This window comes from Mytilus californianus, unplaced genomic scaffold (genome assembly GCF_021869535.1).
Source record: "Mytilus californianus isolate M0D057914Y unplaced genomic scaffold, xbMytCali1.0.p SCAF_10, whole genome shotgun sequence".
NCBI lineage: Eukaryota > Metazoa > Mollusca > Bivalvia > Mytilida > Mytilidae > Mytilus > Mytilus californianus.
The window spans coordinates 46,231,592-46,248,367 of NW_026262582.1; the positions used below are offsets into that span (position 1 = coordinate 46,231,592).

At 31.9% G+C, this 16,776-nt stretch overlaps 2 protein-coding genes across 2 annotated transcripts in view; both read right to left on the minus strand.

Moving 5' to 3' along the window:
• LOC127718235 (innexin unc-9-like) overlaps positions 1 to 12,029 on the minus strand; it is a 115,440-nt gene extending 103,411 nt beyond the window's left edge. The window contains exon 1 of the mRNA XM_052224224.1: positions 11,990 to 12,029. The gene's annotated coding sequence lies outside the window, so the exon portion shown is untranslated. The remainder of the gene's footprint in view (positions 1 to 11,989) is intronic.
• Positions 7,773 to 10,033, minus strand: LOC127718242 (innexin unc-9-like). Its single transcript, XM_052224240.1, has one exon. The coding sequence runs from the start codon at positions 10,031 to 10,033 to the stop codon at positions 8,870 to 8,872; it is 1,164 nt and encodes a 387-aa protein (XP_052080200.1). The 3' UTR covers positions 7,773 to 8,869.
• Positions 12,030 to 16,776: the final 4,747 nt, after the last annotated feature.

Genomic DNA, 16,776 nt, shown 5'->3' on the forward strand with positions numbered 1-16,776 from the left:
GATTGATGATGAGAGTCCGTACTACGGTATCAGCGTAACTCACGATATGCCAAAAGAGGAAATAAATAAAACGATAGGGTACCAAAGGAATAGTTAAGAAACACAATACTGACTTTGTACCTTTGTACAGAAGTAAAAGCAGTCGGGGTAAATATTGAATCTGGCTTTAAAGAGTTATAAGAAGATGTGGTAAGAGTGCCAAAGAGACAACTCTCCATCCAAGTCACAATTTGTAAAAGTAAACCATTATAGGCCAAATGACAGCCTTCAACACAGATCCTAGGCTCACACCGAACAGCAAGCTATAAAGGGAGTATGTATGGGTTAACATAAACTTAAAATAACATTAAAAGTCAATGACAAGTTACTGAAAGACTGTATAAATAAAACCCCGTCGTCTGATATAACTGATCATGATAATTTAAGTGAACTTTTGACGAAAGTTAGTCGACTTGAGGAAATGTTTAGCCGCATACATGTGACAAGGAATTTAACTTTCCAAAGATAGATTGGACACAGTCGGTAGCTGGTGACGAAACTGACCTAAAATTTATAGAATGTATTAGAAATTGTTACTTTGATTAATTAGTCGATAAACCTACTAGATATAGGATTAATCGGCAGCCATCAACTTGATTTTTTATTAGTTAATGATAGCAACAAGTACAGAGTATCATCAATTAACTTTGATTATCAACTTGGATCTGGTGATTATTGCGTACTAAATTTTAATTATTATTGTTATATCAATTATGACTCGAACACAAGAAATTGAACTATTTTAAGGGTGACTATGATAAAATGAGAGAAATGTCAAATTTAAACTAGAATGCGATATTAGATGGAAAATGCACAGAAGATATGATAAATATTTTTATCAACAAACTAAAAGGGGAAAACGCCACTTTCGAGTGAAGCAGTTAGACGTATTAAGAGGAAACAGAGGATATGGACCCGCTACTTATATAATAGAGATGGTACAGATATAAAGAATAATGAAGCCGGGAATAAAGTGAAAATAGTATCGAGGAACGAAAGGAAGCGTCATGAGAAACAAATAGCAGGAAGTGCCATAACTAACTGTAAAACCTTTCGGAAGTGCGTAAACTCATCAAAAGTGAATCTATGTCCTGTATATCAGAGTTGCTCTCTAAAAAAATGATACAGAATTTATAGCATCTACAGATAATGAAAAAGCTGAATTACTTGCTTAGTTCTTCAGTGATGTATTTCCACTAGAATCAGACAACCCAGTAAGTAGTGGTAGGATATATTGTGAAAGTAATGAACTTTGTAATAGTACAAAGGTAAATAAATTACTTAAACATCTGAATACGTCAAAATCACCTGGTCCTGATCAAATACACCCAAAAGTTTAATTTGAACTATCAAATACTATTGACTAGCCACTTATGATAGTACGATATCTAATGAAAGTTTTAAGAGTAGGACGGTACCCCAAAGATGGAAAATAGGTCAAATATCAGCAATATTTAAGAAAGGTGACAAAACATCCCTAAATTACTATAGACAGGTTAGTTTGACCAGTGTTATTGGCAAAGTAATGGAAAAGTTTATGATACAGAGAATAGTTCAGCACATGCATAGCCATAACTTATTTAGTAACGAACATTTTGGTTTTATAAGTGAGAGATTCACCTCACTACAACTTATCAAGGTTCTTAATAGATGAAATATTAGACAATGGAGGCATATTAAACTCAATCTATATGGACTTTATGAAGGTCTTTGAAGCGCAAGCGCCTTCTACTAAGACTAAAACAGTATAAGCGACAGAAGCTGTAATTGGATCCAGAGCTTCCTAAGTAATAGGAAACAACGTGTAAACATTTGTGGAAATTATCCCAGCTGGCACAACGCAACCAGTTGGATACCCCAATGATCAGTCCTGGGTACAATACTATGTTTTATTTCTCATTTCTATCAATGACTTAACAGAAAGTATGATATCAGAGGTGTTACTATTAACTGATGACACTAAGCTGTTCAGAGAGATTAAATCCGAAAATGACGTTAGCCTACTACAGAATGATTTGAACAATCTATTGGATTTGGGTTTTTAATGGATGTTACGATTCGTTATACTACAAATTTTTCTGTTTGTTATTTAAGGGGCTGGTTATACCACATTTAGAATATGCTAATAGTGTATGGAATCCATATTAAGTAAAAGACATTGAATCATTAGAAAATGTCCAGAAACGATCAACTAAGATGCTGCCATACCTAAATGACAAAAGAAACTAAAAACGACTACAAATATTGAAATTGCCAACATTGATATTAAGACGAATTCCTGGGGGACATGATAGAAACCTTCAAAAAATTAGGCCAAATATACGACAGTAAAGTTACTTAAGATCTGTTAACTTTAAACACCAGTACAACCAGAGGCCATAAACTTAAAATCAACAAACAAAAATGTGTGTAAACACTTCTTTACCAAAGTAGTAGTGGACACATGGAACAGCTTGCCACGATATGTATAGCAACCACTAAAGTAAAAACATTTGAATATTGACTAGACAAATATTGGAAAGATCATCCTATGAAATTAAACTATATAATTGACTTTGGACAACACACAAGTAGAGTAACTGGAAAAGATGACACTAAGGTAGAAGAAACGACAGAGATAAACATAAAGGAGCAGCAGCCCCTGAGTTTATAACAAACAAAGACAGACGTTGGTAAACATGGTTTTAGAAGAGTTTCGTTCCCTTTAAACAAACAAAACGCTTTTGTTCTCAAATTAACATACCTCATTATATTTTCAGGCTTTTAGACAAAAACATGTTTAAGAGAAGCTGACATTTTCACTGTAAATAATTGAAAGTTTTGATAGTCCTTTTCAATTTTTCAAATTGAAAGTTTTGTTTAATATTATGTTAAAATTGTGATACGAACGGACGAAACTCTACGAACGTTTCGTTAAGGAGCAGTGATTTTGTTCAGTAACACATTTCTACCGATATTGCAGTGTGAATAAAGACAACAGGAAACACAATATGATATTCTTTTTGCAACCTTGCATTTTATTGTAGTGGTTATTTTGTGTTGTTGAATGTTGCGTAATCTTACGTTGAGTTTCATTTGTTTACATGTTGTATATGCGTTCGATTTATCTCCCTTATCCATTTAAAAAGAACATTGTTTTTGTGATGTCGTTGTTAAAAAGAAATTTCCGCGCATCTGGTTTGCATTTGATTGATTGATTGTTGGATGTTTAACGTTCATTGGAAAGTATTCCATGCATATCACGACGAGATTTGCATTTGATAAAAGGATTGCAAAGTGATCGAGATGACAAGACTTTAATATGTTTCATTTATCCACACGTCTTTTTGATAACCCAGCACAGAGTTCTACAGCACAAGAAAATTGCCATTTTGGGTGACGGTACAACGAACCAATGACACTAAATGTTTTCTATTCTTTTATTAAATGTTCTACGTACACATGCCTGCACTTGTGAGAATTAGTTCATTAAAGACAATATGAAAATAAGATAACTGGAAAGAAAAAGTGAATTCCTAAAGGTGTATAGCATTTTTAAAGTTTAATTATAATAAGTTAGTTGTGGGTAAATTTTGCATTTTATGCTATTTATTTAAGAATTGAATGCTTCTTTTTGTAAATTGATTGTACATTTTGTATGAAGCGCGTTCTGAAAATGTGCGCACGGTCAACGCTTTTACAACCCTATACAATTACTAAAAGAAGCATTCAATACTTAAGATAAAAATCTGAGTAAACTATAAGTCATAGCTGTGAATTTAATGATGATCCGTTTTAAGTTGTTAACTCGAACTACATTTTATGCATGAATGACTGCAAAGGTTTTGCAAGGATTTATAGGCCAAGCAAGACTAATATATCAGCAGTGCACATGATCTTAGTTAGTTCTGAAAGTAGAGTAATCTGATCCTATCCTACTTTATGAACGAATACAATTGAATTTTGAAAGATACAGAGAAATGAAACTTTGTCACTTCATAAACAAAGATAGTAAGAAAGGTCTAATACAACAACTCGGTAACCATAAATTTTTTTTTCATATTTACTGATTCAGGTTAATACATGTACAAGTGTAATGCAACTTTGATAAACATTCATATTAATAAAAAATGGATTAAGAGATAAGATATGACATTTCGATTTCTTCATTCATCCCCACATATTTTCGATAGTATTCTATAATAAAGTTTCGGAACCACTCCTTACAAAAAGATAAGACGGCATGTTTTATGCTTTCTTGGATATATATGTCGTTAACACCGCTTTTTATTTAATTTTTCAAAATAATTTTGGGAATCAGTTACATAAATATAAAGGTGCACTCGATCTATCGTAAAGTAATAGAGTTTTGTAAGTACGGTTAGATATTGTGTTATGTCTTATCGTTTGTGGTTTGAATTCTGTATTTTCGGTACATTTCACATATGTCTTATTTGTCAGTATAGTCGATTTGATTTCCATTTTCCATGGATAAAGTATTGTGTTAGTCCAAATAATTATGACGTCGTCACAACATAAATTTAAAATAGCCTTTCAAGACCGTCATAATCCTGATAGTTATTTTGAGTAGTATTAATTGTGAATTTTTGGATCTCGTTCCATATAATTGTATGAATTTTTAAAATTACCTTTGATAATATATACGTCACAAAAATACGTCACTTTTTGTGGCGTTGATCCATTCATGTGACGTGCAGTTTGTGGTGACCTATGCTGTCGTTAATTCATTGGAGATGTCCGTTGTTATTCTGCGGTTTACATGTTGTAATGTACTATTATATTATCTATTTATGTATTTCTCTGTGCTGAGTGTTTTTGCGTTTGTTAGTATTGTATTCCTGTCACGTAGTGTTGTCATTTTAGCGGTATTTTTTAACATTGCCGTATAAGTGGGAGGTTTGGCTAGCCATAAACCCAGGTTTAAGCCACCATTGTTTCTTAAAATGTCCTGTACCAAGTCAGGAATATGGCAGCTGTTATCAAATAGTCCGTTTCTATGTATGTTGGCGTTTGTTTTTTTGTTGCAGTTCAGTATTTCTGTTGTTCCTTTGTTTTCCTCTTATAGTTGATGTGTTTCCCTCGGTTTTAGTTCTTAACCCGGATTTGTTTCCTCTCAATCGATTTATGACTTTTAAAAAGCGGTTTACTACTGTTGACTTTAGTATGTATTCTAGTTGTAAGTATGAGTGCTACAGCACTTACAAAACTGATAGTCACATAGTTATTAAAAAGGTACAATTTTTTAAAATTACATGCCTAAGATAAAAAGAAACAAATAAGAAATATAAAAACAGAAGAAAATATAAAGCATGTTGCCATAAAAGCTCAACGAACAGAAGAAAACAATAAACAAGAAAACAAAATAAATTAATTTTAAATAAAATTTGTACGACAATAAAAACATACACAAAGAGAATAAGAAAGGCCATGAAAACAAAACATATAAAAAAAAAATACAAAAACACAATACATTACAGAACATCTTTTTCAAGATAACTGATTTTTTTCAAATATTTGTTTCAATATTTCCCTTTCTTTATCTTCTTGAGTATGCCAGATTAGGTAGAATATAAATCAGTATTAATCATTTAAGGTGAAGAATTGAATATAAAAAAAATGGATTTTAAGGGTTGGGGACAACGAAGTTATCTCGGATCCGAGGAGGGTTTTTTTTCAAATTAAAAATCGATTTTTTTCTAGAGGCGTTCACTCCTAAATTTGTTTTACCTCATTTTTGCGCAGGACTTTTTACCTTTGATCTGAGCCTAGATAAGTTTTCAAAAAGATTCCTAGCCCCTGCCATCCTAAAGTTCTACATTTTCCCTTTTTCACATGTATGTACTAACAAATTTCGATATGATGTCATGTTTATCAAAATCTCTTGTACGCTTACTGTCCTTGGTCTAAATATTTCATATTCTTTGCCAAAATTAATTGATAAATTAGATTTACTACTGTGTTGATTGAATCGTTAATTGTATATTATATATATATCAAGTCAATATAATATGCCTACAACTCAAAATGGTTTTAAAAAAAACCCCTACATGTATATTTTTATGTAAAAGACATTTCTAATGGAATGAACAGCCGATAGTCCAATATTAATAAATACATGAATACTCCCTCTTTTCTATCGTTATGACAAGTTAAGTCAAGTTAGGGCGATTTTTGTTCGTTTGTAAGATGTTGAGAAACCTCTATTAAGATAGTTGGTAAGTTAAATTCTTTCCACAGTGTGCTAGTGACCTAATACGATATATACGAAGTCAATAAATTACATATGGGGCTCGAGCTTTGCTTGTTCTCGTCCCATATGGAATTAACTGAACCCGTACATGTTGTATATGGTCACTAACACACTGTACATGTGTAACTAAAAATATAAAATGTCATTTTAAAGGATAAAAACTTGAATACACAAACATTATTTGAATAGAAAACATTTTTTACGTTACGTTTAAATTGGGTTTGAATATAAGCATGACCCTTTATTATTCATAATGATATGATTCAAAAAATGAAATGAGACGGTAATAATTAAATATTAAATAAATAAATACGTAAACCTTAAAATGACACTAAAGTTATTTGAAAAGATTATTTTTTTTAATGAGATTTCATGCTTTCATTTGATCCCATAAAATATAATATGAAAACTTTAGTAAGCCTAATGGTGTCGCCTCTGTAGACAGATTGAACGGTTATGAAGTAACATTTCTTTTGTAAATTCTGGTAAAACGGTCATATCACCAAATTTTTCATCGTATTCAATGAAAAAAAAGCTAATAGCATTTTAAGACAGAATCTTAGTGTCATTAGCAAGAAGAGCTACTTTTGCATGCGGTAATCTTTGTTTTCTTCCGTGAACTAGCTTTCTTGTTGCATTTAAGGCTCGCAAGAAATTTCACCATGTATATTTAGATTGACTTGTGAATCCAACTCTAAGAAGTACTAGATTTTCTCTTCGTCTGCGACGAAAGTCGTCGAAGCGAGACGTAGGGATTCGACACGTTCTGTCGTCGTATTAGTCAGTGTAAGCATCGCTGATAAATGGATCTTATTTGCATATAACATTTAGATACAGTCCAAGATTAAAGTATAAATCAGTTATAAACATATAATCTGACTTAGATTTCAACATTCAACATTTCACTGTTATACTGACAGTGGCGATCGAGACAAATGGTTGACGAAAAATGTAAATTTATGTTCACATGTGTTATAATCTGAACTAAAATTAATATTGTTATCCGTTACAGTTGTAATAATCTTACAAAATGAGTTCAGTTTAAACATATTTTGTTTGCTTCAATATGCAAAAGGGATGAGACAAAAGTTAATCAAACTTATGAAGTATTTTCCCAAATATTTATGATATGGCGCTTTTGAAATTCATATCCAATTTCAAAACAGTTAGATAAATGGGAAATACACCATTATACGACGAAATACTAAACAGGAAGAAAAAAAAAACTACAACATATTTGATGACGAATAAAGATAGGATAAAAATTACAAATATGTATAAATGCATAGCTTGCTGTTCGGTTTGAGACAAAGCTCCGTGTTGAAGGCCGTACTTTGACCTATAATGGTTTACTTTTACAATTTGTGACTTGGATGGAGAGTTGTCTCATTGGCACTCATACCACATCTTCTTATATCTAAAAAACGAAATCCGAATTCATAATTTTTTTTTCTGTTGAGTATAAATGGTAAAAAGCAAAACATTGACCTAGCCATTTTGTTTAATTTATCGGACAGAGTAGCAATACGGCACTATACCACACGGTACATTTTTGTACATTTATGTTAATAAACATTGATAATTCGCCTTTTCAGAATCTAAAGGACTATGGGTAATCTCATTGTTCGTACACAAAACTGAAAATAACGTTACGTCATTGGTTGAATTTCCATTGTTTAGTACGTTTTAAACCAATCATAACGTTTTGATGTACGCTTTTGAAAAAATTACCCAGAATGTATCAGATTCTGAAGCAGCGAATTGATGTCAAAGATAAATTGAAACACAAAATAGTAATATTTTTAGAAAATCGAGATAAAACAATTATTTTCTAATTTCAAAAGTACAGAGATGAATTGGAAAATATAAATTCTTGGTATACATGGCTTACCTAACAACTTAATTCAATTATGCGACATGTTCATTTGTTGTGGGAATCCGTTCTTGATTTTGTATATTGTTCAAATCTTTTTAACGGCTTCGGTAACAACCGTTTCACACGAATATTTCACAACAACTCAGCACTAATAGATCATCGTCACGAATGTAGTTTTCTTCGAATATGATGCAATTTTTTTATATAAATCTTTGTTAGGAGCTAATAATCCATTCTCGTGTACTTTTTGCAGTGCTGTGTTTTGTTAGCGTTAAATGACCAAATAAATCCACATACATAGATTGCATACTGTCAAAACAGATGAAGAGTTTTTCTTTGGATAGGGTAAATTTTTGAATATTCTAGAGCTGTCTTATCTGCTAATCGCAAAAGGTAACTTTTGGAAATGTTGGCAAATTTCTCTATGGTTTATTGCTCCTTAGTGATACATCAAGTTTTCAATAAAAAAAACTAGATGAATCACGAAGTGCTCCTTTTCTTTTATATGTTTGTACCATAAGGAAAAATAAAGAAAGATACAAAATTACCCATTTACATGAACTTTCCTAGCCATAGAAATTATATATCATGAAAATGCAACGAATACGATAATTTCTCTGATCTTGAACCACAAACAATTTGATCTGGAAGACTTTGGATAGACAAATAAGTCACTTAGTGTCAATGTCATAAGTATTCATTATTCAGAGGCTTTTAAATGTCATCATCATTACCATTTCTGGTTTTAATTCTTTGGCTTCATCATTTTTGACTGTGCTTTGTTTATTTTTGTACAATTCCCACAGCTCTTTAACTTGATCTGTAACGACTAGATCAGTCGAGTTTATCGCGATCATTCGCAGTACAAAAACTCCATCTTCACGCATGTAATTTTCTGCGAACTGGTCACAAAGTTGTTTGTCAAGGCTTGTGTGAAGTGCGTTGTTTATTTTCAAGTACTTTTTGCAGTTTTGTGTCTTGTTGAAGTTAAGCATTAGTAATTTAATCCACATGAAAAGATTAAATACTGCTAAAATAGCGATGAAAACCAGCCAGAACCATATAAAGATGAAGATCTTCTCGTTGAAAAGGTTGATGGGTAAAACACATTGCACGGTAAATATCTGTACAGCGTGAAGCTGTCTTATCTGAAAATTGCAAAGGATTACTCTTGGAAATCTTGGTGATTCCCTCCAAGGCCTATTGCTGCTTAAATTTTCCAAAAACTCAAAACCATAAAAGTTGAAACTAGTAGAAAGGAAAGCATTCAAAAGAAATATTTGTCCTATTGCATTTAAAACATACAAGATCTTGACAAATAGATAGAGTATTACTAAATATTTCGCGGCAATTTGTTTTGCTATACCATTCTTTGCATCGCTTGCGATCAACCATTTGTCCATAAAATTAGCTAGGGATTTTATCGATATTTCTTGATCCTCAATCGATACAAGCTGTGACTCCTCTGCGAATTGTACCGCATTATCTAAATCCATTCCAGACCCACCGTTAAAGATTCTCCAAACGACATTCGGAAGTTTAAATAAGAAAGCCATGAAAATCAAAATCAATGGAACCCACTGATAATACGTAACTTGTGCATCCTGACTCTCGGAAATATTTCCCGGGATTTGATCAAACATGGGAACGTAGAACGTATTCTGCACCCAACAATAGTTTTTGGTATAAGACACCATCGAGTCTGTAAACTCTGCTGGAGTCCAACATTGTATCGGATCTTTAAAAAATTGAACGAAACCAACTACAAAAGTAAAGATGATAAACATCGATGTTGTATAAACATGAGACATTCGGTCAATCCAGTCACCATTCGACCTCCCTCGAAACTTTGCGAGAATCCCGCACATGTCTAGAAGACAAAAGACAAATACATTTTCAAAACATTACATGTTACATGTTACGAAGACAAAACAGAGGAACGTACATATGAATCAGAATTTTTAATAATTATATGAATTATTTGATTCAAAATTTGTTTCAGAAGTTAAATGTTTAAGCGTTTGTTTCTAATAAAAATTAGTAAATAAATTATAGAGAAAATGTATTCCTGTGTTTTTTTATAAATAGTTTGTTTCTTTATTTAAAATGGCAAGTGATTGTCTGGAAAATAAACCAAATTTCACCCAAAACAATGAATAGGTTCCTTAGATAATGTTTTCTAAAAATGTAGTTATTCAAAGCAAATCTCAATATCATTTGACATGTTGCTATTGAAATGATAGCTTTACTATTTCTGCTTTTTTTGAAGAGCAGGAGACCATATAATAGAGCTGTACAAACAATAGAGATATAAATGTGTGTAAAGAAAACATTTCTAGAGATCTTGATTTGCGTGAAAATAAGGACTTTTTTTAGTTAATTCCTGTTTTTTTCTCTTGCAGTCAATTAAGATCGGTTCAGCCTATGTTTAGACTGTTCTGTAGTTCTTTACCTGTACACATTAACAACATACTTCTGAGAAGATACTAAACAGCAATAAATTGATTCATGGGAGTTTCCTCATATTCCTTAACAGTATTGAATTTACCGCAGTGAATGAGTCTGATTATTGATTAAACAAATACAAATAATAATTGTTGTGTACACTTTTCGTGTGATTTTGAGATCAAAATGACGGCGTAAGAATTAAATTAATTTACTAGTGTTTTTTCTTCATCTTCATCTTTATATGCAAAATTTAGTGATACATTACATATATTAGTGTTAATCAAAGCTATAGTTTTATGGAAGGAAATTTGAGCAACATGTTAATTAAAAATAAACAGACGGTAAAAAATTCTGAAAATCATCTCTTATCTATTGGATGCTTATAGGCAATGTATCACTATGAGGAATGGAAAATACTGTTAAATTAAGGTTTTGATTCATTTATTTTGTCTTCATAAGAATAAGCTATTTATTCACTTTACATGTACTCCTGATTCCAAGTCTATATGGCTACTGTTCAGTTGCTTTTAGACAATTCAGTATGATGTTGACGTGTACAGGTAAATACATTGCAACAACTACTGAACAGTCTGAACATAGACTGAGCAGATATTGATTGACTGCAAGCGAATTGTCATTGTACCAACTACTGAACAGTCTGAAAATAGACTGAACAGATCTTAATTGACTGCAAGCGAATTGTCATTGTACCATCTACTGAACAATGTTAACATAGACTGAGAAGATCTTAATTGACGGCAAGCGAATTGTCATTGTACCATCTACTGAACACTATCAACATAGACTAAGCAGATTTTAATTGACTGCAAGCGAATTGTCATTGTACCATCTACTGAACAGTATCATCATAGACTGAGCAGATCTCAATTGACTGCAAGCGAATTGTCATTGTGCCATCTACTGAACAGCATCAACATAGACTGAGCAGATCTTAATTGACTGCAAGCAAATTGTTTAAACAGTACTGAATAAACGGCAGTTATAAGTCTGCAAATTGACTAAACGACTGAAAATTTACTTAATAATTTAGTGATCGTTTTTTTTAGAGCTGTTCAGATAACAATTCGTTGACTAGTGCCTTTTACTGATGTTTTGTCGATAAATTGGTACAACATTTTACATTTACTGGTCTATAATATTTGTATATGCTATAAATGTCACCATTAGAGGTTTTATATATATTACATTGTGTTTTCATTACACTTCGAGATTCGAGATTTAGACTTTAGACTCTGTTATTCTGATTTATACAGTTTATCAATGTTTCAATTTAAATCCGCTCGCCATACGTATCGATTACCATTTTTTGTTTGTTTCTCGTAAATTCTTAATTTCAACAATTGATAATGACTTACCGTCGAAATTATTTGTGTACTTCTTTAGGTAACACCTATATGAACATATTTCGGTTTTACAATGTGTAATGACATGGTAAAAAAACATATACGGAACTATAATAATATGAATAAAGAACTATTAAGGAAATTCAATAAGCTGACACAATCATCGTTTTTATCTAAAAACAAACATCCACAAGTCATTTGACATACATATGTCAAATATGATGTTATATGATTGTGATCAAACATTATGTGTATTGTTCTTGAATATGTATATTGTATTATCATTTAAAGAATTGATTGCGTAACTGTTGACCCAGACATTTTTTTAATTTGAGACTCCTTTGTAGGAATTTAAACGAATTCTAAATTCGGTAACAATTAAACAATTAGGTTAAAAGAAAAGCATATGAATATACCTAAAATATTCATAACAATTCCCCCATTCCATAAAAAAAACAATATTAAATAAATAAATATTTATAATAGATAGAATTCAATAATTTTTTTAAAGATTGAAGATTTCTATGGAATTTTAATGTTGTTTTTTGTTTAAAATTACCATAAAATATAGATCGCCTAAACAGAGATTTCAAACTTAGAAAATATATTATGATTATAAAAGAGACAAAGTTTAAATATTTCAGTGAAAATACCATTATATTCGTTGAAAAATGAGAAAACTATGATTTTAAACAGAAATGGAGTTTAAATCATTTCTATAATATTAAATTTTCATTAGCAGCGCGGAATATTGTTTGCGTTCAATGACCCCTGTTATGTGTCTTGATTGACTTTTGTTAAATGCGGTAGTAAAGAATTTTATCATATGCGCTAAGGGTGGTGAGTATATCTGAATTCAAAGAAATAATTTGTTGTTAATAGTAGGTTTCATCACGAGTGATATTGTGATATTGATTGAAATTAACTCGAGTTATTTGATTGAATTGAATTATAAAAACTGATCAAAGATACGACGATTATAACTTTGTACTTCAGACGCTGGTTTCGTCTACATAAGATTCATCAATGGCGGTCAAATGCCAACAGTTTGAAGGCCAGTCGACTACAGTACAGTTATTATAGTGCTTTAAAAACCAAATTTCGAAAAAAAGTTTGCCAAATATTGCTTAGGCAGTAAAACATTTTATGCAATTCTCACGAGTGGTTTAAATTTTTTTTCTGTTATGCGAAAAGCTATCTTTGTCCTAGTGAAATATGTTCGATGTCACCAGCTTCCCTTCAAATATGAGTTTCTTTACGGTATTGAGAATATTGTGTCAGAAACCCAGAAATACTATTATAAAGTTTTCAAGCTTTTTGATAGCTTTAGAATGGAGTCAAACTCAACAAAAATTGTGAAACATGTTTTAGTGTTTGATATATTATTGCAGAAATAACAAATCTCCATTTCCAAGGGAGGAAAAACTCTGTTTTAACTTTCAAAGTCAGTACAAAATAAATAACATGTATCCTTAAAACAACGTTCATTGTTTATTCTTCCAAGAGCTCTAAGAAACCTTTTTCTAAATTATCAACTTCAATCTTATCAGCAATCAAAGTTGGGCTTTAAAGTTATTGTAAAACTATCTACTCTAGGGGCTGCGTATATCAGATGTGGACACTAAGTAGTAGCTAAGCTCTGTTAGAGTACATATATTCTAAGTCTCACTCCTTTTGCAACATTTATTAAACATTTTACTTTTCTACCCTTTACACAAGTATTCCCAATTCCAAACTAAAAAGGAAATTCCAAACTGAAAAAGGAATTGCCAACGTAGATAAAAGCATCTTGTCTGTTGGAGGGATAAATCGTACGTTGTAAGAAATCTCAGATTCAAACAAAAAATTATCTGAAACTGACATTTTCAAGATGGTTGATTTCCTGATTGACAACATTTTTGTTACGTTTAGAGGACATGTTGTTCAACAAACAATCGGCATTCCCACGGGAACCAACTGTGCTACTCTTCCTGTCAAAATTGCTTCTATATTAACTCTAGCAGCACCTGCGTATGGCGTGTCTATCTCCTAGTTGATACCACATTACAGAGCTTGCATTTCATATCTTTATTTTCATAATAGAGGATTGCTGCTTACAAGAAAGCTATCAAACCAAGAGTTCCAAGTAGTGATCTTTAAATCATCCCTTCGCTATCACAAGTTGGTTGACTGTTATTGAATATCTGTTTTTACAAATGACGACGGATAAATTCCAATGTTCGTAATTAAAATCCGTCCACTTTTCCTCAAATGTGACCTACTAAATTATATTACCAGGATTGTACTTACATGAACAACATGACGGGTGTCACATGTGGAGAAGGATATGCTTAGCCTTCGAATAACTGATATACCCTCAGATTTCAGTGGGCTAATGTTGCTCCTTCTTTAGTTTTCTATGTTGTGATTTGTATGCCTCGTTTTGGATCGTTTTTCTTTTTTGATACACTGCTCTGTCGCGTTATTCCGACTTATGAGTTTGAATATCCTTTTGGTATATTTCGCCTCTCATTAGACATCTCTACTACTAGACTTAAATTGTCTTTTTTAAATAACGCATAACTTTTTTCTGTGACATTTTCAGCTTTTTTTTAATTGAAAATATCTATCTGAATCAAAAATGTTTGAAATATAATGAGCACAAATAAATGAAAACAAAACCTTACAGCATTCAAACAAGAAGAAGACGAAAGAGAAGAAATCAAAACGACTTATTAGAAGCCAAACACATGAAAGATGCTGCATATAAAGATAATTTCAGTCAAAGCTACAACAGCGGTGTTTATAATTTACGGATAAATAAAAACTATAAATCTATTTAAACAAAATTCAAATAGATATTCATGATGGATAATCGTTTAGTGTTGAGTTAACATAATGCAAAGCAATCTCGTAGACCTATATTAAAAAAAAGGAGATGTGGTATGATTGCTAATAAGACAATTATCCACCAAAGTTCAAATGAAGTGGATGTAAGCAATTATAAGCAACCGAACAGCCTTAAACAATAAAGAAACAAATACCGTATAGTCGGATATATATATAAGGCCCCGACATGAAAAGTATAAAACAATTCAACTGAGAAAACTAACGGCTTAATTCATAACAAAACAATTTGCGAAAAACAATTATGACAGACATTAACCAACGACAAGCACTGAATTACATGCTCCTAACTTGGGACAAGCACATACAGAATGTGGCGGGGTTAAACTAGTTTTACCCTCCACCTATCCTGGGACAGTGGCGACGGCATATCACAAGAACAAACTTGACATTTCTAAGACAGAGAAGGAAGAAATATTTAACCTTGGCTGGTGGCGTATTCATACCAGTGGACATCTCACCAGTCGACACAACCACGTACCTTTTGGAGTTCATGATTTTTGCTCAGTTTTTGTTTGTAAGCTTGATTTGTCATCTTGATGACATTTGAAAGTAAAAAAATAAATTCAAAATTTCAACGCCAGACTCGCGTTTTGTCTACAAAAGACTCATCAGTGAGGCTCGAATCTGAAAAGTTAAAATGACCAAATAAGGTACGAAGTTGAGGAGCATTGACGACCCAGAATTCCGTGTAAACCACTGTTAGATTGATTAACCATACAGAGATAATGTTTCAAATTATGATCATAACACCTTATAGCTCTGCACATCCGATGAAATTGGTTTTTATTATATTAACATTTCGAAGTGTAAAGATGTATAAAAACTAAACGAGGATCAATATAACCAAAAAGGTCCCTAAGAGATAAGGCAAATTGACCTCTATCGTCACATATACGATTAGATACTTTCCCCGTTATTGCATACTTTTTGTAAATTTGTGTAAGATATATTTTCTATGAAAGCGCCATGATGAAAAGTACATGTACAATATTGTGGTATCATTATTATTCGTGGGATACCAATTTTCATTGATTTCCTTGGTATAGACGAACCACGAGTTTAAATGTTAAACGAAGTTCATATTTCCTATAGGTTTTATGTAGATTGTTTTTAAAACCACGAATTAAAAACAACCACGTAAATATTATTTTTTTCTATATCCACAAAAGTTGGTACCCACGATGATAAATGAATCCACAGTAGAAGACATTACTGTATGTGAAATAACGCAAAATATACATGGAATATGGTAAAAAAAGTGGTGAGGAAAGTTCTGATTTGCACATTGCTCTCCTGTTTTTTTTTGTTTTGTTTAAAAAAAAAAACTAACAACAAGGCCTTTGTTTGTTACACACTGGCTACATGTACTGGCTTACTTTGAATTTGTCGTATAAATGCAATAACCGAATCTTATATAAAACATTATTTGTTATTAAACGGACAAATAGTGATAGCATTTAAGGGTGCAAGGGTCAGTTTATACAAAGGTTTATTTTGTTTAATCCACACAAAAAATGTAAATTGTATCTTATCTTCCCAGACAGAATGGGTTTAAAGCGTCATGCTATGTAAAATAGTAACACTTAATCAAAACATGGTTCTGAAATACCCCGTTAACCTTTATCTAAGCATCAATCACAATTTAGATTCAAGTAGCAAATCGCACATTCTGATTATGTTTGATGTCTTTCAAAATGAAAACAGCACGTTTCATGCTTCCTAAGCGCTTTTCTGGATTTACCCTCAACAAGAAAGCACAACGCCGAATATTAGAAGCCGAGGATGTGTAGGAACTGAAACAGCTGAGATTTCTGACTAAAGAGGACCTAAAAAAATATCCAAACTCATTTAAGGTCAACTTTGCCATAGGCAGTTGAAACCTTACTTTATCATGTTTATAATTTCAAAAT